The sequence below is a fragment of the Schistocerca nitens genome, chromosome 4, assembly GCF_023898315.1.
Source record: "Schistocerca nitens isolate TAMUIC-IGC-003100 chromosome 4, iqSchNite1.1, whole genome shotgun sequence".
Lineage (NCBI taxonomy): Eukaryota > Metazoa > Arthropoda > Insecta > Orthoptera > Acrididae > Schistocerca > Schistocerca nitens.
In genome coordinates this window covers 868,710,987-868,734,318 of record NC_064617.1, presented here as the reverse complement: position 1 = coordinate 868,734,318, position 23,332 = coordinate 868,710,987, and the positions used below count along the sequence as shown (strand labels likewise).

General features: G+C 37.2%; 1 protein-coding gene across 3 annotated transcripts in view; it reads left to right on the top strand.

Annotated features, from left to right (window-relative positions):
• The window catches only part of LOC126253341 (DNA topoisomerase 2-alpha-like), a 183,945-nt gene that overhangs the window by 71,629 nt on the left and 88,984 nt on the right, over positions 1-23,332 (top strand). For all 3 annotated transcript variants that reach the window (XM_049954608.1, XM_049954609.1, XM_049954607.1), the window contains one exon: positions 17,810-18,012. In XM_049954608.1, the coding sequence (XP_049810565.1) occupies positions 17,810-18,012 (203 nt within the window). The remainder of the gene's footprint in view (positions 1-17,809; positions 18,013-23,332) is intronic.

Genomic DNA, 23,332 nt, shown 5'->3' with positions numbered 1-23,332 from the left:
TCGAAAAATTCAGTTTTTTAACAGTTTCTTCTAGTACAAGAATTGGCCGAATTATTTGTTTAAATCATGAAATTAACAAATATTGTTATGCAAACAATACTCTGGACAAAACTATTAATTACTTTGGAATTAATTAAGGGCTGACTTTGCTAACATGTTTTTGAATAGAGCCAAATAGATGCTTTGAGAACACAGTTAGTTGTTTCTCTAAATGTTTACAATTATTATAGTATTTATATTTGTTTATGTGTCTACAATACAATTTAAGTTATGAAACAATTACTGATTTCGCCCAATAACAAAAGATACTAACTAGACATAGTCAAAATAAATTAGAAAATCAATTACATACATAAGACGAAGCACAAAATTAGATCCGGCGTTATATTCCTTAAAACAGAGCCAGCCTTTCTCTTTTGTGAAAATACAGATTACACTTAATGCTAATTAGTTAAAAAGTGAAAAAACGAATTCTAGGAGGCAGATAGCAAAACAAGGGGAAGTAAAAATATCCCAGCTTTGTCACATCACCCTCTCATTGGATTGACCAGATAGATGTTGCAAACAGCTAACTGGGCAATTCAATGACTACAAGTGACCCCAGAAATTGGGTTTAACAATCTACACACACAAAAATTATTACATACCAAATCTTGTCAAAACTACAGTACATATGTTTTTTCAAATTTTTACTTATATGAACTGGCCATATGAAAATCCTCGTACAACATATTTATGTCCATTGTATTGTACAACTGCACAAAATATCCACAAGTTAAACTTCTAACAGAAATTATGCATCTTCATCGTAAGTGATGTCCTTTTTGGGTAAACAAAGATTACATTTTAAAACGCATACCACTTTGTACAAGTCCTGTCTTGGCTAAACAAAATAAATCCTCGTGGATTGCAAAAAACTAAATTACACTGCGCATTAGATAGAAAATTTCACTTGCACAATGTTTATATTTTTCACAAGCACTTTCACACTTTTAATGAGCTTTTACACACTTTCTCACAAAGTTGTCCACATCAACAGGTCCAAGTGGCAGTTAGTAAGGAAATGCACTGCTATTAGCTCCCTTGGAGGTGGCTCTCCTCCTTCACAGAAAATAAAAAAAATCAAACAAAACACTGTACTTTAGTACACTTACTTTCACTTCTAATTAAGTCTAAGGAAATGACATGTTTAAAACTAATGGCAAATGATAGTCATTACATCATAAATAGATACATTACTTAGTTCTTACAACGTTACAATAATTAACACTAAAATTGACTATAGTATGAAAGGTGGTGACTTGGAAATTTTTTAAATAAAGTGCACGTTACACTACCGAAACATTACTCTAGGTGATAACTCTTTCTGAAATTGGTGAAACTTGAAAGATTTGGTCTCTCTTCCATTTGCAAAATAGCAAAAACTCAAGATGTGCAGTAGTGTAGATTTACTAATCATTACTTTATGAAAAAGGGTAGTCACCATTCCATAACTTAATTACTATTCAAATCAAAATTAAGGGGATGGAAGTTGTACCAAATCATTGCCCCACTTCTCTCCCCTCATTCAACCAGAAAATGAAATACATAATCACAAAATGTTACCAAATAGTTGACCTGTGTGTCAGAATATCCACATCAGTCTAGTATCACAGTTATGAGTTAATCAGCAAACTTATTGTTCTTCGTTCCAGTATTACCACTTTATGCTCATAATTCTGCAGATTGCAAATAGAAGTTTTCCGATAACCTATAGATCCAGTAATTCAGCATTATATGACTTGTAAATATTGCTCTCTGTTAATCTCTCATTCCCAGCTGCAGTGTCATGAATTGCACTATATAAACAGTACCCAATGTTGCCTAGTTCACAATTAGATCATCAATACAGTTACACCACATTAGTTTGTAATAATGTCTGTCAGCTCCATTATTTTACTTCCCTTTCTTACCTCGTTTGCTAGTGGAGTGCATTCTCAAAAATTATCCCTACTGCAGACAGAGACTCCCTAACCACTAAGACCTTAACATTATTCAATATTTTATTATTTCATTATTACTTCATTATCTAATAAACAAACACCTGCTCTGCATATCTTAATGCTCAATTGATTCTACAGAAAAACACTTCACAGTAACAGATCCTTATTCTAAGGCAAACTTAACTCTTATTAGTGATCAGACAAAATTATCACTTACACAAACTATTACTTCACTGTATTCCATCAAATTACTCGAGATTCTAGCCTGAAGGGCGATATACATACAAATCCTGCTTACTTTTTCCACACACATTATTCCAGGCAACTGTGTCTAAAAGTTCGAATTCCGTAATGTTAGAAAAGGCTGTACCATGACACGTAGTTATCTCACATATACTGATTGCACTGAACACACACACACACTTCTGTTATACCCCAATTAATATTAAGATCTCTTATCCAAGATAATGCAATAGCATATTGCCTCTGTTGCTGCACCAAATCACTAATTTCACAAATGAGCTGATTACTTCAGATGTTAATTGAGCTTTCAGATAACCTGCACCTTTTCCTTCACATACGCTGACACTTTGTATTTTTGTTTACCTTACCTCTTTGTTTCACATAAATCCTTTAGACATGGTACCACTTTATTTTCTTCCATCCACTTATGATTACACACACACACACACACACACACACACACAAACACTGAAGAACACTTTTCTAAAATATCCCTACACTGATGTGTCCTACTGCACAAAATTAGATGGAAGTCGAAGATAGAATGTCTCTGATTCTCTTACAAACTACATATGCGATAGGAGAAGAGTTTGATTGCCTCAGGAAACATGAAAAATGAGACACAGCTGGGGAAAGCATTATCGCCACATAATGAATCCAACCCAAAATGTTGAACCCCCCACTTCCAATTTGCACAAGAAATTAGTCCCAAATATAACATCAAGCCAAGATTTTGAATCGCACTCCCACAACTGTCCTGCCCTTTCCACAGTTAATAGTACCTCTTGTTCACACTCCTTGATAGCTCACCAGTAGCACCAATAATTTGTATTCCAGAAACATGCATCACTACTATACCCTCTGTGTTCTTAATAGATTCAAAAAAATGCCTGTGAAATGCCATTCAAGTCACTATCACTGGCCAGTAAACAACTTAACATGTATCCCTTGTACCCTTGCTGTTATTACAGGGTGCCACACTTCCTTTTTACTTACCATATGATCTTCTTCATACAACAAATCCTCATTAATCCTTTCCCTGGAAAAACTATCATCCTGCTTATCAGTATGATTATCAGACACATAGGATGTTCCTCTTCCTTATTACCCCTCTCAAACTCTAACGCTTCATTAGGCCTAATATTATCCTCCTTTATTCTTTCTTTACTTACCACGTGGCCATCGTTATCAATCATAAATTCAAATACCTCGTTCTCATGGCTACTGGATTCGTCACCGTTATCATCATTACACCTACTGTCAGAATCAGACCCATTGTCACTTTCTCTATGCTTTAGGTTTGTACCTCTTCCATCTTTTTCTCCATTTCAGTCAATTTTGAATCTACAGTTCCATTTATTTTTTCCAGTTTTTCCTCTACCACTATTGCACACTTGGTTTTTACCTCAGTTTCTGAATCTTTTTAATCTGATCGATTTGGTTCTCAAGTTAACCATATCTTCAGCACAAAATTTCCTGGCTGCTTTTTCAACTTTACACTGTTTTCGGAAGACTTCACCTTCCTACTGTTGTCATCACAAAGTTTCTCACTCTCTTCTACACGTTTACTACTCAAAGTTAATTTCTCATTAGTCTTATGTACTACTTTCTTTATACTATTTCCCAACCTACTAATGTCCTTTTTCATACTATTTCCCAACCTATTAACGTCTTCTTTCATAGCTATATTACTCAAAACATCCAAACTACTCATAATTTGCCTTGACATCGCTTCCACTTTTCCGTTTCAAATAAACTTTTGCCCTTGCTGATTTTCACTAATAGATTCCTCCTCCTTAACCTTAACGATCTTACCCACTTCAGTACTGTTTTTGTCCACTTCGCTCACATCACCACACAATGTATATGACAGTTTAGTCAATTCATCTACAATAGGACTTTCGTCGTCGTCATTCAAAGTTACATTCATGTCCGATTTATAACCTCTGTTGCTTACAGAACCAGTCTCCTGTTGTCCCTTGTCTTCCATCACACTGTCTTGTTCGTTTAGGTCACTCATTACCTATCACATAATACAAAACAGTCCACAGCTCTTTGTCTCGTGGTAGTGTTCTCGCTTCCCAAGCACGGGGTGCCGGGTTCGATTCCCAACGAGGTCAGGGATTTTCACGTGCCTTGAGATGACTGAGTGTTGGCGTCTTCATCATCATCATCCATCCATCCATCAATCCACGTTTTTTCAAGGAGTATGAGACATCATCATCAATACAAAACAGGTTTTGCAATGAATTACCTTGTTTTTAATAACTCGTCTGCTGCTGCTCTGCTGTGGTTGTTGCGGTTGTCATCTGGACCTGTATGGCTGTGGCAAGTTGTAATTCTCTCTGAAAGGCATCTTGTTTATCTCCTGTCTGCTTTTTCCTCCTGCGTGCTGATTGGCTGCTCCTGTACTCAGTGGCTGCTTCCATAGAACCCGCTCGCTGATTGGCTGCTGCACATTTTTCGTTATGAAACCCCAGCACTAATTGGCTGTATCATCTCTTCCAGTTAAAACTGTACTGTAAACCACTCAAGTTCACAGTTTACGATCAAATTTTGTTAGTTCTAGTTTATTGTCCCCACATACAATAGTCCTCACATCGGGGTACCATATGTGACAGTTCACCTGCTTTATTTCTTAGTTTGTTGTCCTCAGTGTCAACGTACTGCATTGCTACACTGGCTGTAAAATGGGTTGTGGAAGTAAAACACTGACTACTTTAAATGATGTAGCTGACAGGTTCACGTTTACGTTTCACAGTTGTTTGCTTTCACTTTTCACAAACCCCGCCCCCCCATATACACATTTAATGTGGCCAGTGCACTATTAAGTTTTGATGAGCCTCATTAATAGTTTGCAGGCAAACCTCGACATACTGCTACAATAGTTTACTATTGAACATCTACGAGAAGTGAAAACCTAACCACGAAGTTCATAGTTCATGAAGAATAGAACAGTATGTATGGTGCAGACACTGTCATTGTTTTAACACATGGCCTAATTGTGTAACACGTACTTCACAGTTAAGTTAAAGCATTGTTGTTGTTCTAACTAACACAGGTTTCTCATCTGAAACCGGCCGTGGACTGACTGAGTTGTGACCAAAAATGGGGCTCTTATAAATCGTGTTCAGGTGCTTCGGACTGTGCTTCAGTTTACCAATTGGTGACCAGTACTTTCCTAAATGTAGCAGCATTGTAGAAGCAAACAATGAAAGGAAAGCAAATTAGAGCCTGTTGTTCACAACGCATGTATTTTGAGAACTGTAGTGACCATTTCACTCTTCTTTGTCTGAACTTTACTTTGCTATTGTTTTTTATGTACGATTGCCTTAGTGCATTCTTTTGTTTGTGTAATGAGTAATTAAAAGAATAAAATTAAATCAGTACTTCAAAACAAAACTTTAATGAAATCTTCAGTTTCACAGACTTAATTACTGATTAAAATGGTGTTGCAAATTGTTATCCAGCAACATAAATGGTAAAACATAGCTGTGTCTTAACGGAAGTGCGTCAGAGAAGAATCATAATATATTTCGGTTTGTCTACAGAGGTTACCTTAATAAAGCTTAATTTACTGATATTATATAGTACTGTTCATTCTTACAGTGTCATTTGTGTTCTTTCTTCAGTCGACATTGATGTAATGTCTCTTGCTCACACATATTAATAAAGTTGAAGCTGCAAGAAAACAAAGTGCACATGAATGTCACATGAACCTTTGCATGTAGTTGTAAATCTGATGGTGAAATTAAATTTTGCCTCTACCCTGATTTTCTGATGCTTGTCTGCTGCGTCCGTACCTTTTGTGTGAGGATGAAATAAGAAGGGCTCTCTGTGGCTAAATGAGTTGTGCAATGAGAATAAATTTCTTGTCACTTGCTAAATTGTAACTTTGGATATTTCCTGGCACTATAGATGGCTTTTAGTCGCCATAAACATAATGAAATATAAATGTATTGGCTACAGCTTTGTTTATATGCCATGAGTATGAGTCTCATTGGCATGTCACCTTCCTGTTGTTTAAAACAGATGCACAATGAAATGACTAGATGAAAGAAATTACAAACAATATTTTTTAAAAATTTATGTAAAACTCTTGACATTAAAATGCTTATTAGGGAGCGACACCTCCCGAATTCCTTTGTGAACTTCTGTGTATTCCTGAATGGAATTATGTTGGTACATACAATGTGTCCGCAAAATTTCTCCGCAGTGACGAGCTCTGCGTGTCTTGCTTTGTTGGTCACATAAGGTTTGCAGCACATTCGCGTCGCTGTATAAGCTGTGGACTGGGATTGCTGCTATTGGATGCAGTTATGTTGGGAGATGGAATTCAAAATTTTTACAATGAAATTAATTACATTAATTAAATTAGCTACACAGTAGCTGCTGGAAACGTTTTCCTCTTTGTTGAAGGCATAGTTCAATATGTTTTCATTGATTTGCGGATGCCTTTACCAATTTTTCATTTATAATAGAGGCACAGTGTCAGGAATGTGCTGTGTGTACCTCAGTTTGGCAAAAACCATTGCTGCCTGAGTCATCTGTTGCGACCTGCCATGTATTGATTGCAGAAGACAAGGATTTTAACAGCAGACAGACAGGCCACATGATAGCAAAGAACTTCATAATTCAGTATAAGTGAAAACAGCCAGAGGACAGTCATACACGCTAGAACTACTATCTCAGTATGGGGTACAAAGCCAGCAATCCTCACATGTACTCCTGCTCAGTGAATGTCACAAGGTAAGGATGCTGGAGTATTGCCATTTGATGCTCAGTCTGTGGAAAAAGAGTGCTTGGATTGTACAAATTTGTAGAGGGCTGTTTACATAGTATGAAATGGGGCTCTTATGTTTGTGAACATCTCTCACCAGCAAACAGTACAGGAACTTACTGTCCAATCATAGATACCTTTGTTTTGTGATATCACTTTGCAAGTGACTCATACAAGGACAGTTCTATAAGTCTTGGTGACTTTTTAAGCTACATAATGTTATTTTAGGAAAAAAATCAGCTTTATCAATGAAAGTTGTATACTCTTAGCCCTACTTATACCTCCCGAGGAGACCACGAATATAAAATTAGAGAGATTCGAGTGCGGACGGAGGCTTTCCGGCAGTCGTTTTTCCTGCGAACCATGCGTGACTGGAACTGGAAAGGGAGATAATGACAGTGGCACGTAAAGTGCCCTCCGCCACACACTATTGGGTGGCTTGCGGAGTATAAATGTAGATGTAGACCGCATCAATATTTAGTGAATTATGCCACAGGATAGCAGCTTTCATATTGGCTTTACATTTCCTTAATTGGAACTTTATAGTTCAATTATATTATTAACAGTAATACGCCTCTTTTTAGCTTTAATTAATAAAAATAAGGGTATATTATTTACCAATCTTTCAGGTTGAAACTGACTGCAATATTTCACTTCTTATTCTATTTAAGGTTGGTTGATTATATCAATACTTTTTGAATGCAACCCAAATGTTATAGTTAACTACAACCCTTTATTCTGCTCATTGTAAGGCTCCTTGATTTCATTCATGGTACAGTCCGCCTAATAGGACAGGAATAAAAAATATTGTTGATACTGTTCAAATTATAATGTCTGAAGTTTTGAAAATAATTACAATTGGTAGAATTAATGCAATTTCTACATCAAAGATTAGAAAAATTACTGTGATTAGGAAGAATCGAAGGGAGAATGGTATTCGTGTTGATCTTTTTGGATCAAATCCACACTCGAATGGTGGCTTTTTTTCCCTGGTCATTGATTAATATTTTTGTTAATGTTGCTGCAAGGATTATAACAATTACTGGAATAATAAATGTAATAAAAACTCTTGTAGATAGGATTAAGATTGTTTTTCTTGATTTATAGCAAGCTTTCTGATTGGAAGTCAAAAGTACTATTTATACTAGAAAAACAATTATCTACCTCATTAATAAATAGAAATATATAAGAATAATCATACTATGTCTACAAAGTGTCAATATCATGCTGCTGCTTGAAATCCAAACTGGTGTCTTGTTGAGAATTGGTTTATTGAGTGTCGAAGTAGATATCATGTTAAGAAGATTGTTCCAATAATTACGTGGAGACCATGGAACCCTGTTGCAACAAAAAATGTTGATCCATATACTGCGTCTGCAATAGTGAAAGGTGCTTCTCAATCCTCATATGCTTTAAGTATTGTGAAATATAATCCTAATAGTACTGTAAAAAATAATCCTTTTAATGCTTGAGTGTGGTTAGATTCTATTAAACTATGATGTGCTCATGTTACGGTTCAAACTGAAACTAAAAGAATAGCTGTATTAAGTATTGGAATTTGTATAGGATTAAAAGGTTGAATTCCTATTGGAGGTCATAATATTCCTAGCTCAATTGTTGGTGCTAGTCTTCTTCTAAAGAAGGCTTAGAAGAATGGTACAAAGAATAATACTTCTGATGCAATAAATAGGTTTATTCCTCACCGTAATTCAATTGATACAAATCCTGTATAATCCTTGATAGGTTCCTTCCCGTACTACATCTCGTCATCATTGAATTATAGTTAATAAGGTAATTCCAAATCCAATTATAAATAAATTAATGTTAAATAGGTGGAATCATTTTGCTAATCCTGATACTAGGACTATTGCTCCAATTGCTCCTGTTAGTGGTCAAGGTCTATAGTCTACTAAGTGGTATGGGTGAATTGAGTGAGTTGTTAACATAGGTTTAATATACTTCTCTAGAACATAAAAGTTCTTAAAATTGAGAAAACATAAGCTTGAATTATAGCTACTGCTGGTTCTAGGATTAATAGAAGTATTTGTCCAATAATTAGTAGTGAAATTAAGTTTATTGCTATAGACGGTCCTGTGTTTCCTAATAAGGTTAATAATAAGTGTCCTGCAATTATGTTTGCTGCTAGTCGTACTGCTAGTGTATCTGGTTGAACGACATTTCTAATTATGTCAATACTATAAATGATATTAATGCAGGTGGCGTTCCTTGTGGTACAAAGTGTTTAAATATATGATTAGTATGGTTAATTCATCCAAATAATATAAATCTTAATCATATAGGCAGAGCAATTGCAAATGTTAATGCTAAATGTCTTGTTCTAGTAAAAATATAAGGGAATAGTCCTATAAAATTATTAAATAGTATTATAATAAAGATTGAGATAAAGATGAATGTTGTTCCATTAAATGATTTTGGCCCTAGTAGTGTTTTAAATTCGTTGTGTTAAGTTTAGTTTATTTCAGATAATATTAATTTGTGATGGGATTAATAATAGTCCTAAGAATGTTCTAGTTCAATTTAATGACAAGTTGAAGATGTTAGTTGATGGATCAAATGTTGAGAATAAATTTGTTATTATTTTTAATTTAAGTTTTTTATCTCAATTGTTCTTTTTTCTTCTCTTTTAATAAGGTTAGGTTTAAATGAGAAAAAGTTTATTTGATTGGATACGATTAAAGTAGCTGAAAATATAATGAATAGTGAGAATCATATGAGAGGAGATATTTGAGGGATTTAGATTTAAATTTCCCCATCAGAAGTAGTCATTAATTTACTATTGTTTGATTTAAGAGACCATTACTTACTTTCAGTCATCTGAGGTTTCAAGGTGTACTAATTGTTTAGTTATTTTAGATTGACACTCTAATGTTATGTATTTTAACTAATTCCTTAGATTATCTTAGATAATCACTTTATAAATAAATTTACTGAAGTTCTTTCAATTACAATTGGTATAAATCTGTGGCTTGCTCCACAAATTTCTAAACATTGGCTGAAGAATAGTCCAGGTCGGTTTATTGTAAATGTTCCTGGATTTAGTCGACCTGGTGTGGCATCAGTTTTAACCCCTAGAGCAGGTACTGCTCATGAGTGAAGAAAATCTGATGCTCTGGTTAATACTCGTACTTTTGTATTTATTGGTAGAATTGTTCGGTTATTTACGTCTAGAAGTCGAAAGCCGTTGTTTTCTAAATCTTGTTCTGGTGTTATGTAGGTGTCAGATTCTACGTCTATGAAGTCTGAATATTCATATCTTCAGTACCATTGTCGTCCAATTGTTTTGATTGTGGTTATTGCATCTACTCAATCATCAAGTAAATAGAGTAATTGTAGTGATGGTAGAGCAATAAAAGTTAGGGTAATTGCTGGTAATGCTGTTCAGATGATTTCAGTTAAATGTCCATGAAGTATGTTTCGGTTTGTATAGGCAATAAATAATATATAACTCAGGGCATAACCTACAATTACTGTAATTAATAATAATACGATCATAGTATGATCATGGAAGAATGATAGTTGCTCCATTAATGGTGAAGCTCCATCTTGAAGGTATAAGTTTGATCGTGTTGCCATTAAATGTTTTTCTGATAAAAGGTCAAACCTTTATTTGTAGAGCTTAAATTTACTGCACTAATCTGCCATATTAGAATCTAGAGATTAATGGTAATTCTGAGTAACTGTGTTCTGCAGGTGGGTTATTTTGTAGTCATTTTGTTGATCATCTTATATTAGCTCTGAATATAATTGCTCAGTTTGTAACCATTCTTTCTCATATGATTACAATGAATATAATAATTCCTACAATAGAGATTGTAGACCCAATTCTTGATACTAAATTTCATGATGTAAATGCGTCTGGATAGTCTGAATATCGTCGTGGCATTCCTGCTAACCCTAAGGCTGCGTTCACACTGCCGGCCGGGCTGAGCCGAGCCTGGCCGGGCCGCCGCCCGCTTTGATATCAAACACATGGTTTTGAATTGCGGTGTTCACACTGGCGGCCGGGCCGCGCCGACACGGCGTGAGCCTCCCGGAGCCGAGCCGGCGACATCCCGAGTGTTTAATATTGCCGGCGCGAGCCTGTGGAGCAGCACTATAGCTCCTGCAGTACACGCATCACATGTCTCCCTTCTGCTTTCATCACAAGTGTGACTGCACACATCTTTTAAGATACCTCAAATTTCACAATCAGTGAGGAAAAATTACATTTATTATAATGATACATGTGAAATTACTTTTATTTCATTTATTTAATCTACCGAATTTACATGCATTTGCAACAATAGCTTGCCAGCGATCGCTGCATTGCCACCACTGAATAGTTCGCATTTACTTGTAAACGGAGACAGATATGAGTGTCACTGAGGGACGGAAATGTGTCCCTACCAGATGACAATGCATTGTAAAGTCATGCTGTGGCACGTTACTATAAGCTGTTGTCTGTGACATCGTTTTGTGATGTTCTTACTTTAATGAATGCAGAATAACATATACATGACATTAACTTGTGTCCATCAATTTGGATCAGAAATTCGGCTAGTATCACAGTAATGATGCAGTTTCCAGATTATGGAACGAAGTAACCAAGGAGTGTGTTTCAGATAGTACGCACAAATATAAATTATTTTCCTTTATAATTTTATTTGTTTTATTTACAATGAAATGAGAAATTCCAAAATTTATTTTTGAAAGGTTTTTTAATTATTTTAAGTTGCATTTTTAACGAAATATTCAACAAAAGTGTTCCTGACAGTTTTCGAACGTAATGTGGAATTTCTGTTGAATGTGGTACCAGCTGTCTGCATATCAGCATTGTTACAAAACTTTTCAGCTTCAACATTGCATCCTTCTCTGTCAATGACAATATTATGAAGTAGACAAATGCACTTGATTATGTGATCAGCTACGTCAATGGATGTTTCAATTTCCTTCCTCAGTAGTCTCCATTTATTGGTCATTATACCAAATGCACATTCAACAACTTTGTTGCTCTGGAATGCATATCATTGTATAGAATCTTCTCGTTGTCCAAATTTCTGCGAGGAAAAGGTCTCATCAAATTCTCTAATAAGGGGTAAGCTTCATCTCCCAAAATGACGTACAGTAGTTCCTGACACATTCCTTAAAGTCTTGTTAGTGGCGGTAATAACAGCTCCCCATTTGTAAGTTTCTTATTTAACATACTTTCTTTAAGCACACCTGCATCAGACTTTACCGTAGGCACCAACATCTACAACTATAAATATGTAATTTGCATTAGCAACTGCTTGGAGTACAATCGAATAATACTGTTTGTAATTGTAAAACATGCTGCCAAAAAGTTTAGGACATTGGACACGTATGTGCTTCCCTTCTATACATCCAACACAGTTTGGAAATCCCCATCTCGTATGCATTTCACTGGCAATTTCTTTAAATCGAGAAACAGTTGGCGTTGGTAAATGAATGGGAGCAAGTGACTCCCATATGGCCATACAAACATCTTTCACCACCACTGATCGGTGGACACTCCTAATCGGAATGACGATGCTAGTGCATGAAAGGAGATGCCAGTGGACAGATACCTGAGAAAAAAAATCGTAAAATGTATTACTCAAGTGTGGTGTTGGGCAAAGTTTTTACATTTTTGTTTGCACAGTAGATATTTACTTGGTCCATGTCATTTCACAGTTATACAACAATAAATAATTAAAGAGACATTTTCTTGCACCCTTCTATATTCTTTCGATTAAAATAATGAAATCGAAATGCAAAGACCTGAGAGACAGTTACAGAGAATAACTTGTATAACTTGGCAAAATAGGTCATGTGATCCAGGGAATAATAGTATATTAAAATGCAATTCCACTCGGTCTTTGTTCTGTCATATGATTTTTCTAAGTTCCAAGAGCTATGCACAGTTCTTTATCAGTGGAAATAGAACCACTGAGTCAAAGGGCATTATGTCAAAACTCTTCACCTATCAATCTGTCTATCTTACAAGGTAATGAAAAGAATTCTGTGAGGCCATCAGTGGCTCCACATGATAACCCATCACCATTGCCAAGTGCTGCATCATGAAGAAAAAAGAAGAAAAAAATTGGAAAATTCTGAAGGAGTATTTCTGCGATTCTTCATTGAAGGCACAGCAAGGCATTACCCAAAATGACGAAGCTAATTACTTCCTTACGATTCTCAGGAGTTCCATTAACTCTCTTCCCCTCAGGGGTAAACATTTGTGAAATTTAAACTACAAAAGCATGGCTACAATTAACTGGAGGTAGTGAATGCTGTACAAAGTTCTACTGCAAACCAAAAAGTGTGTACTAACGAATCTTACCTTATCGTTATACACAATTTTTCTTCTGCTGTTATACTTCTGCGAAAATTTGTGTTCTGCATCACATACTGAAATGTATTATGATTCATTCTGTAATATGAATAAAATTCTTCATGTAAAGAAAAAAACTCTCCTAAATGTCTGTCGCTATTTATGGGATGAATCCATAACCTCCTAGTTCTTCTGTACTTCAAAACTCGACGAGTTACTGCAGAGCCAAAACAATGCCAATAAAAAAGTGAAGACATTGTTCTACATGACAGCACAGACCAGCTTAAGGCGAGCAACTGTTCATTGCAGCTGCGTTTTCTACTGACTTGCTTCTCAGCTGTCGAAGGGTGGGGATTTTTTTAAATTTATTTGGCCTCCGGCAGCTAACAGCCATTTAGCCAAAGAGTGGGGATTACCTTGACAGTGCAGCGCAGCACACCAAGGAAGGGGGGGGGGGGGGGGGAATGAAGAACAATGAAACGCACATCTGTGTCGATCTACAGTAGTTTCATTAACTCTCCATTATTTTTTCTGTCAAAGTAGACAACGAGACTACAGAATTACGCTTCAGTTTCTGCAGTAAACGTATCACAAATCTCCAATTTGTTTTTGTGATTAGTTTTACACCAAATTTTATCAGACCTATGTCATTGACACTTCTACCTGTACATGTGCGCAATTGCGCACACATACAGACCATACATTTTGGCCAATTATAAAAGCATAGCTGACGCTTGTCCAGTAGCCGAGGGAAAAATTCTTACACATTTGGATTTATCTAGACAATGAGAGCATTAAAACATGAGGGACCGACACTAGGTCTACGCTGATCACTAGTAATTAGTTTTTCTGTCCTGCATTATATGACTACACTAAACCAAGCTGTAACCGCGCGAACTCCGTGGCTTGCGGACGCGGCACTGACGCCACTGAATAGCTCGCATTACTTGTGACCAGAGACAGATATCAGTATCATTAACATTTCAAAAACTTTTTGGTACTTTTAGCTACATTTCATTCCCAACTAGGAGGGGAAGCCGAAGGCACGCGTTTTAGCTCACGCAGGCTGGCGTGAGGTCTGGAACAGGTCACGGAAATGAGAATAGCCAAAAACGTACGTAGCTGCTGGAATACTTAACTTTAATCCATAATTGGTGAACATAGCTCTTGACTGTACATGTTTTACAGCATCAATAGTTACTGGTAATGGCGCCTTGCTAAGTCGTAGCAAATGACGTAGCTGAAGGCTAAGCTAACTATCGTCTCGGCAAATGAGAGCGTAATTTGTCAGTGAACCATCACTAGCAAAGTCGGCTGTACAACTGGGGCGAGTACTAGGAAGTCTCTCTAGACCTGCCATGTGGCGGCGCTCAGCCTGCAATCACTGATAGTGGCAACACGCGGGTCCGACGTATACTAACGGACCGCAGCCAATTTAAAGGCTACCACCTAGCAAGTGTGGTGTCTGGCGCTGACACCACAGTACTATTTTTGGGGCAATTTTTTGTCATGTTATTAATGTTAAACAGTTATTTCATCTTGAAGCACCTATGACTTCTGGAAATCAGAAATGAAAAGTTGCAGCTCCAATCTTTAATAATAATCTAGATCTGATTATTATTGAGGGGATGAATTCTGTTTGCCATCCTATTGGATACTTTATTTGAATCAACAAAATTGAAAATAATAGTATTGTCGATGCTATTGCCTGGACAATAAAATATTTGATGATTCATGTATCATATTTTTATTTCTCGTTAGAAGCGGAATAAATGAAAGTAGTTGATCTCCCAGTTTATTTCATTCTCTTACCATACAGGAAGAAATGCATTATCAGAACATGAAATTGACTTTCCTCCGTTTTCATGTAGCAATTCACAACCACTGTTTTTAGATGTGGTTAATAATGTCCTAAATATGATGTAATTAATTTCTGTGATTATGCACAGAATAGAAAAATTACTTCAGTGCTAATAAGAAATGTGCTCAAAGTGTCAGTCTTGATCTTAATCAATCTGCTCTGACTTGCAGCATGTTAATACTGTATTCCATCTTACCCTAATTATCAGAATGGTTTTATGAAAACTACACAAACATTACAGAGTTTGTGTTTTCACAGGTCACGTGAACTCAAACCTATTAAGCACATTCATAATTGTTGTAAGATATTTGGACCTTGGATCCAATCTGGACCAGTCTATTAGAGTTGAAAGTAGGGGTCGCATAGTTATTGATGATGAGGTGAGCTCTCCAATGCTTTGAACATGAAACTTGGCAGCTGTCCTTAATTCAGCACAGGAAGTGTATAATGGGCATCATTTGGTGCACTGAAAATAATTTGAGAAAATATGCATTACACCTAGAGGAGACAGAACAGTATGATGATGTATTTACCATATGTAAGCATTATTAGTTGGAGTGTGTTACGAACTATGATCTGTAGGGATCAAGGAGAAACTTTGGCTCTGGGTAAAGAATTCGTGCTTGGCCAACATTCACAGTAAAGATTGACAGGCAAGTTGGCAACATCACACAGATAGCCAGTGGCAATATATGTCTTTGTGAACATGCTTCATATATTAAACGAAACATAACATTTTGACAGTACAGCCTATAAGCACAAAGTGACTGTAGCTACAATATGAGGGTTTGAGAAGACTCAGTGAAAGTAAAACTGGGCCCAGTTAATGTTATATAAACACCTGCAGGATGAGACTACTAAACTTCCTCTATACATAATATATATTCTATTATAATATTGAGCATTGTTGCTAAGCATTTAATCACAAAGTAATTATTATACATATCTGCAGATATACCTGTTAATTGCAGCAATCTGGTCAGACTTTTACTCTCAATGTAATAGTTACTGAGGTTATCCACAGTTGCGCAGACCCTTAGTTGTAACCTATTTAGCTTAGGCAGCACTTGGTTTAAATTAGGCAGCATTTGGACTACATAGTTTTGTCTAAGCACCCACTTGATTGAAGAGTTGCGATGATTTTCATACCCCCCATTTCTAGTGCCACTAGATTCTGCTAAATACATGGTGTTTCAAAAAGAATATATGTATTTCGAATGCATATATTTATTAAACTTTAAGACTTATAAATATGAAATGTTACACACATCTTTATGAATCTCTCAAATTCACATTACAGATGTTCAGTATGTCCTCCATCAGCGACACGAACAATATCACATCGATGCTCAAATTCCTCCTATACTTGGGCAAGCCTGTTCTTCGTCACTGATCTTATGGCAGTACGGATCCGGTTCTTCAACTCTTCCAGGTCTTGTGGGAGTGGTGGTACATAAATGTTGTCTTTAACAAAAACCCACACAAAGTAGTCAGAGGGTGTCAAATCCGGTGACCGTGGAGCCCAGCTGAGACATGCTAAGTCGCCAGCTGCTTGACCACCAATCCAACGGTTCGATAAGAGTCTCATTCAGATATTCACGCACTTGACAACTCCAGTGAGGGGGTGCCCCGTCTTGTTGAAAAATGGAGTTGTTTTCGTGTAGCCTCAGAAACAACCAGTTTTGTAACATAGTGAGATACTGCCGACAGTTAACCATGTTTCCATCAAAGAAGAATGCACTGTAATCAGATGAAAGGGATATCGCACAAAACACATTGACCTTTGGCGAATCTCATACGTGTTCAATGGCTGCATGTGAGGTCTGTAGGCCCCAAATTCGAACATTGTGTTCGTTTACCGGACCACTAACATGGATGGTAACTTTATCACTGAACACGATGTGGTGTGCAAAAGTGTTGTCATTATCAACAGCATTAAGCATCTCGTTACAAAACGCCACATGTTTGTGTTTGTCATCAGGACGCAGAGCTTGTAACAGCTGTAACTTGTACGGCTTCGTAACCAACCTACGTCTCAAAACACGCCAAATTGTTGTTGTAGGCAGCTGTAACTCCCTACTGGCACGATGAGTTGATTTTGAAGGACTACGTTGGAAAGCAGTTTGACTTTATGCAACATTTTCTTCAGGAACACTAGGGCAGCCAGGACTGTTTCCTTTACATGCACATCCTGTATTCAGAAGCTGTTGATAACATCTGCAAATGTTCCACCCATTCGGAGGATCGATTTGGTACCTGAACCTGAAACATCTCTGCACTGTGATCCCAGAATTCCATTTTGCAAACTCGAGAACACAAAATGATTTCTGCTGTGGAGTAGCCATTTTAAACATATGACGGTTACCAAGCAAAACAGAAGACAACTGACATCTAGCAGCTGTTAATATAAACTAGACTATGCATTTGTTTTGCCAATAACTGAGCCAAGGTGCAGCAATCAATAGTTTGGACAAAATTATACTTTGTAATACGTATACTCTTTTTGAAGCACCTTGTAATATGTATATTCTTCTTGAAACACCTTGTAATATGTAAGTTAAGAAATGCTTGAATATATTTTGATGTGATCATGATATTAACATATGTTTCAGATTCCTTGGTACAAGAACTACAGAGGAGTTATTGAGCCTCTTGGTGACAGTAGGTATGTTGTTTATGGTGAGGTAGCAATATTAGGGGAGGACAAATTGGAAATAACAGAGTTACCTATTGGTGTCTGGACTCAGACATACAAAGAAAATGTACTAGAGCCTATGATGGGAGGCAGCAATGACAAGTCACCACCACAGATAGTGTAAGTAATTATTTTTTAATAGAAATAATACATAAAAAGGAAGATTAGTCTGTGTCATGTAATTAATGTTATTGTGTGTTTCGAAACTTACCAGTGTATAGATCATACCATGAAATTTGAGGTTAACTACTAGATGTTAGTAACTTCCTGACAAGATGTTTTGATGCAGAGTCTTCTGGCCATGTTCAGATGTGTTCTGGCAGATGTTAGTGTGTTTCAACCAGCACGTTTATGGAGTACTCAAATACTACTTAAATGAAAATAATCAATTATAGAAACTGTAACATAGATGGATAGATGATAAAATCTGCTCACCAAGCGACGGCACAGAACACACAAACAAAAGGATTTACAATTACAACCTTTCGGAGCCAGTGACTCCTCCTGGCAGAAGAGTTGAAGGGGAAGGGAGAGATTTCAAAACCTGAGGGCTTAAAGGTGGAAGACAGGGTAATATTAAGACAGTGATTACTACTAAAGCATTGTGCACAGGTTAATAAGAGTGAAATGAAATGTTAAGTGCAATGTATGTAACACTGGTGGAAAGGGCGACAGAGAAAAATAGGTAAGTCAGAAAATGAAAGATGTAGAAAATTAAGAAAGGAGTAGTTGCTGTGAAGAAATGATGAGCTAGAAAGAAGTAACGTAAATGAAGGTCAGGTGGGTGGTGAGAACCAAGTACATATTTTAGTGCTAGTTCCCACCTGATGAGTTCTGAGAAACTGGTGTCTGGGGGAAGAATCCATATGTATGGTGAAGCAGGCACCGAGATCATGACTGTCATGTACGGTATGCTCTGCAACAGGATATTGTGTGTTGCCTGTATACAGCCTATACCTATGCCCATTTATCCTGACTGATAGTGGGTGGTAGTCATGTCGATGTTACAGGCCCAACAGTGTTTACATAACAGCTGGTATATGACAGTGTCATTTCACGGGTGGCTCTCTCTTTGATAGTATATGTTTTTCCAGTTATGGCGCTGGCATAGGAGTTGGTAGGAGGGTGCATAGGGCAAGTCTTGCAGAGGGAACGATCACAGGGGTAAGAACCATAGGGTGGGGAGATGGGTGCAGGAGGAGCATAGGGTCTGACAAGAATATTGCAGATTGGGAAGGCGACGAAAAGCTATTGTAGGTGGGGTGCGGAAAATCTCAGAGAGAATTAATCTCATTTCAGGGCATGATTTTAGTAAGTCATGGCCTTGTTGAAGTAGATGATTAATACATTCAAGACCAAGATGACACTGAGTGATAAGTAGTGTGCTTAATTTGATCAAGGCATTTAGGCAGATGAAGTGTTTCTTCAGCATCTGAAAAGCTTTGACTCGTTGACCACTACTTAACCGTAACATGCAGCATGTTATCGTAGGATGGAGAGTCTTTGGCAGATGTAGAAATAACCTCGAGATTGCATATGCAAAAACTTAGTATGCTTGGCCTACGAAAGGAGTAAGTCACAATGGAAGTGAGTCAACTCAAACAAATAGCCGGATGAAAATATTTGTGCGGAACGGAAGCGATAGATGCAAATGTTATTTTGCGAGTACCACAAGGGGTATTAGGCACTGTTCTCACTGAGGCGATATGAATGCAGTTCTATTTGCGATACAATGCAGAAGCAATCTGCATTGGTGAAGCACATAGGAACCTTGTGGAGATGATTTAATTGGTTCACACCGGGACAATAGCAATATAACACCAATATGTACATGGATAGGGAAATTTTGAGCCTTCTGGTGTGTGGTCAGAAAAAGTGTTTTGTGTAGATGATGCAAAGCTACATCCGCCTCTGTAATTAGTTGCTTGGTAAAATGTATACTTATAAAAAAAAAAAAAATTAAAAATCGCTTTTGGGATTTGTGCGCGTTACCTACCATGCACTCTCTCTCATTAGATTTTGAGGAAACTATTCAGTAAAAAGGAAATAAGGTTTTTTTTCTCCCATGTCTTATAGTCTGACATCACTTCTTGATAAGTCTGGTTTTCTTTTTGTTATTACCCATAGTTATTGTGATACCTCTATGTAAAGAAGATCATCATGCATATTTTGAAAATTTTGTCATGAGTGGTCGCTGTCCATTTTACATTTGGTGCATTTTATTGCATACACTGTCGCATACGAAATGTAGCTAATGTATCATGATTTATTTAACAGTGGAAGGAGAGCCATAGCTATTCTCGAGAAAATGTGTGAAGGTTGTCTGTGATGAGATAGGCAGCTAGGTGCTCATAAATATATGTGTTTACTCATGGAAAAACAGTTCATTAAGGCAATATTGTAGCTTAAATAAGTAAATTAGTATCCATTGTCATCTAGATATTGAAGGTTTTGCTTTTCCTTGTGTAAAGATAACTGTTCTAAAGTGCAAGCCATTGGCATGGGTTTGTTTTTGTTATCGACCGCAGTAAAGTATATGATTATTCGATAATTTCCGGGTAGTGTCTGTGTAACTTTATTGTGAAGAGTATCGTGCGTGTATATTTTGCATTCGGTTCGCGTTTTCTGTGTTCCTGTACTTCCATACAGTTAATTTTCCATATTGTGCAGTAAAGTCGTTAAGTGGTGTTTCTGTTTCCATTTGAGTATTTATACATAATTCAGTGATAGCGCCTGTTCAAATTTGTCGTGAGAAAATATCGAGCCTCTCCAGTTTCGTACTCGTCACTCTTGGCAGAAACTAAATCTCATATCTGTGCCGTGCCTATTGATGCAATTGGGAGGTGGGGTTACACTAATCATGGCCTGCACCTGAATAGGATGGGGAAATAGATTAGTTGATCATCTTGCAGAAATTGTAAGGGGGGCCACATGCACACAAGACAAAATACCTGTGATTACTGGAGTCAGAGGGACACATTTTTTAGTGTAGAGTCAGGTTACAGGCAGAATATTAAAAGACTTTAAAACAGAACAGTGCCATAATGCATGTAGCAGCATCAAAAGAAATAAAATTTGTGTGTTTCATCAGAACATTGGAGGATTGAAAAATAAGATGGATGAGCTTCTTGTATGCCTAGGAAATGGGGTAAATTCTGAAGGTATAGATGTTTTGTCTTTCTCTGAACACCATGTAACTGCAGGGATGGAGAAGTTAAATTTAAGGGATTACAGATTAGTGTCTTATTCATGTAGAGTCAACATGGAAAAAGGAGATGTTGCTACTTATATAAAAGCTGGACACACAGTCAAAAATATTGAAACAAATAGTTTTTGTGTAGATCAGATCCTTGAAACATGTGCTTGTGAGTTGCTACTGCAATATACTTTATAGTAATTGTAACAGTCTATAGATCCCCTCAAGGTAAAATACAGCTATGTAACACATATAGCACGTAACAGGCTTCAGTCAGGTTCATACAAGACAGGGAGGCTTATTGATGCGAACAGGGTACAGAGTTTTAAGAGCAGCCTAGAAAAGGTAGAATGGGATGAAGTATACACAGAAAATGGTGCTGATGCCAAATTCAATTTATTCCACTGTAAATTCGTCTCAATATTTGAGTGGCTTTCCTGAAACATTATCCAAAAACTCGATTACAAAGGCAAGTAAGCCATGGATTACTAAGGGAATTCAGATATCGTGTCAGAGGAATTCCCATAAGGATAGTAAGCCCAAACAATTCTCCAAGTTTGGGTCCCGTAACGTCGACAAATTTGGCATTTTTTATCCAGTTTTCTTCTATTGCAATTTTGCCTGTAGTACTTGTTGGTTTCATTGCTAATATATAGGGTTTATACAACCCGGGAGGTCCGGGAAAAACCCGGGAATTTTTTCATCCGTGAGAAAACCAGGAAAAACCTGGGAATTTTTCATTGTTTTAGTTTTCAGTTAAATTTTTGTAATTTTGACTGGTAAGAACAGATATTCTAAGAAAGGATATTACTGTATCCCGCTACTGCAGAATAATACTTAAACAATAGAACATAATCGAGAGAGAAAAACGAAAATAACTTAAACTGCAAAGGAAATGCGCCATATACGACGACGACACACGGTGATCATGCTAGCGTCTGCCAACAGCAAAATGTGTCAAAGGCTTTAGGAAGACTATGCAATGCTTCATAACAACAAATTGCCTCCAATGATCGTGAAGTCACAACTGTTTACATTAGATTCGTTTTAGAGTTAGGCTAAATTTACACTGCCCGCGATGCAATGCCGAGCCGAGCGGAGCGATGAAGCGCTGAAATCGCGTGACAATGGGCAGGCTTGGTTTAACAGTTGCAACAGAGCGGTGCCCGTTTAGGCTGCAGGCTGGGCCGAGCGATGTGATGCGGTGCGATGCGATGACTCCGCTGTAGTCGCAACCAAGTTTGCGTTTCGCGCGAGTGTTTGGAGTGATTGCCTGTTTGCGCTTCCGTCTGAAGTAATTGCTTGCTGGCAATGGACATCGAAAGACTAATTAACAGTGTGCGTGAACGCCCCGTGTTGTGGGACCAGAAAAATAAATATTACCACAATAGGGATTTTGTTCGTCAAGAATGGAATGAAATAGCTGAAGATTGTTGAACAGACAGTAAGTACAAAAAAGTAAAATAAATAGCTACAAGACTCCAAGAAATAAGTAACACAAACAACTTCGTTTATTTTCTAATTTTAATTGTGTATAAATACTATTACAGTATTTTGATAATGAAATGACATTCACAATAGTTACAGTATTTGATAATTTCGACATGAAATATATTTGCGTTAATGACTGTTGACATAGTTTTTGAAAGCCTCTCTGACACTCCTCGCTCTTCTTGAAGCACTACAGTTTGCTCTGTCATTTTGGAATTTCACGTCTATATTTTCAGGCGAGGTACTGAAGAATAAATGGAAGAACCTACGTGACACTTTCCACTCTGAACTCAAAAAAACTCGTGCTGAACGTTCAGGAGACAAAGGTGGCATGCCGCCTTTCCAATCCAATTGGCCGTGGTACGAGCTAATGACCTTCCTGACTGACATAATGACGCCACGGAAGACGAAGACTGCATCGCAACATGACGACGTACCATTTTCACCAGCTCTTACAGAGAGAGAGAGAGTGTTTCACCTGATGAAACCAACCAAGCCAGGTCTTCAAGACTGTAAGTTCAGAGGGTAGCGTTTAGATGCCTCCTCCCTCACCCACCCTACACACAAACCAAAACAAGAGATCCAAGAAATCGACAAACTCTAGGTTGCTAAATATAGAGAAGCAAAAGTTGAAGCTAATTGAGCAACAAATGTCGAAATCAGAAACGCAAGATGACAGCTATCATTTTGTAATGAGTTTGCTGCCAGCAATGCGAAAACTATCCCCAGTAGCTCAGTTGAGAGCCAGGATAA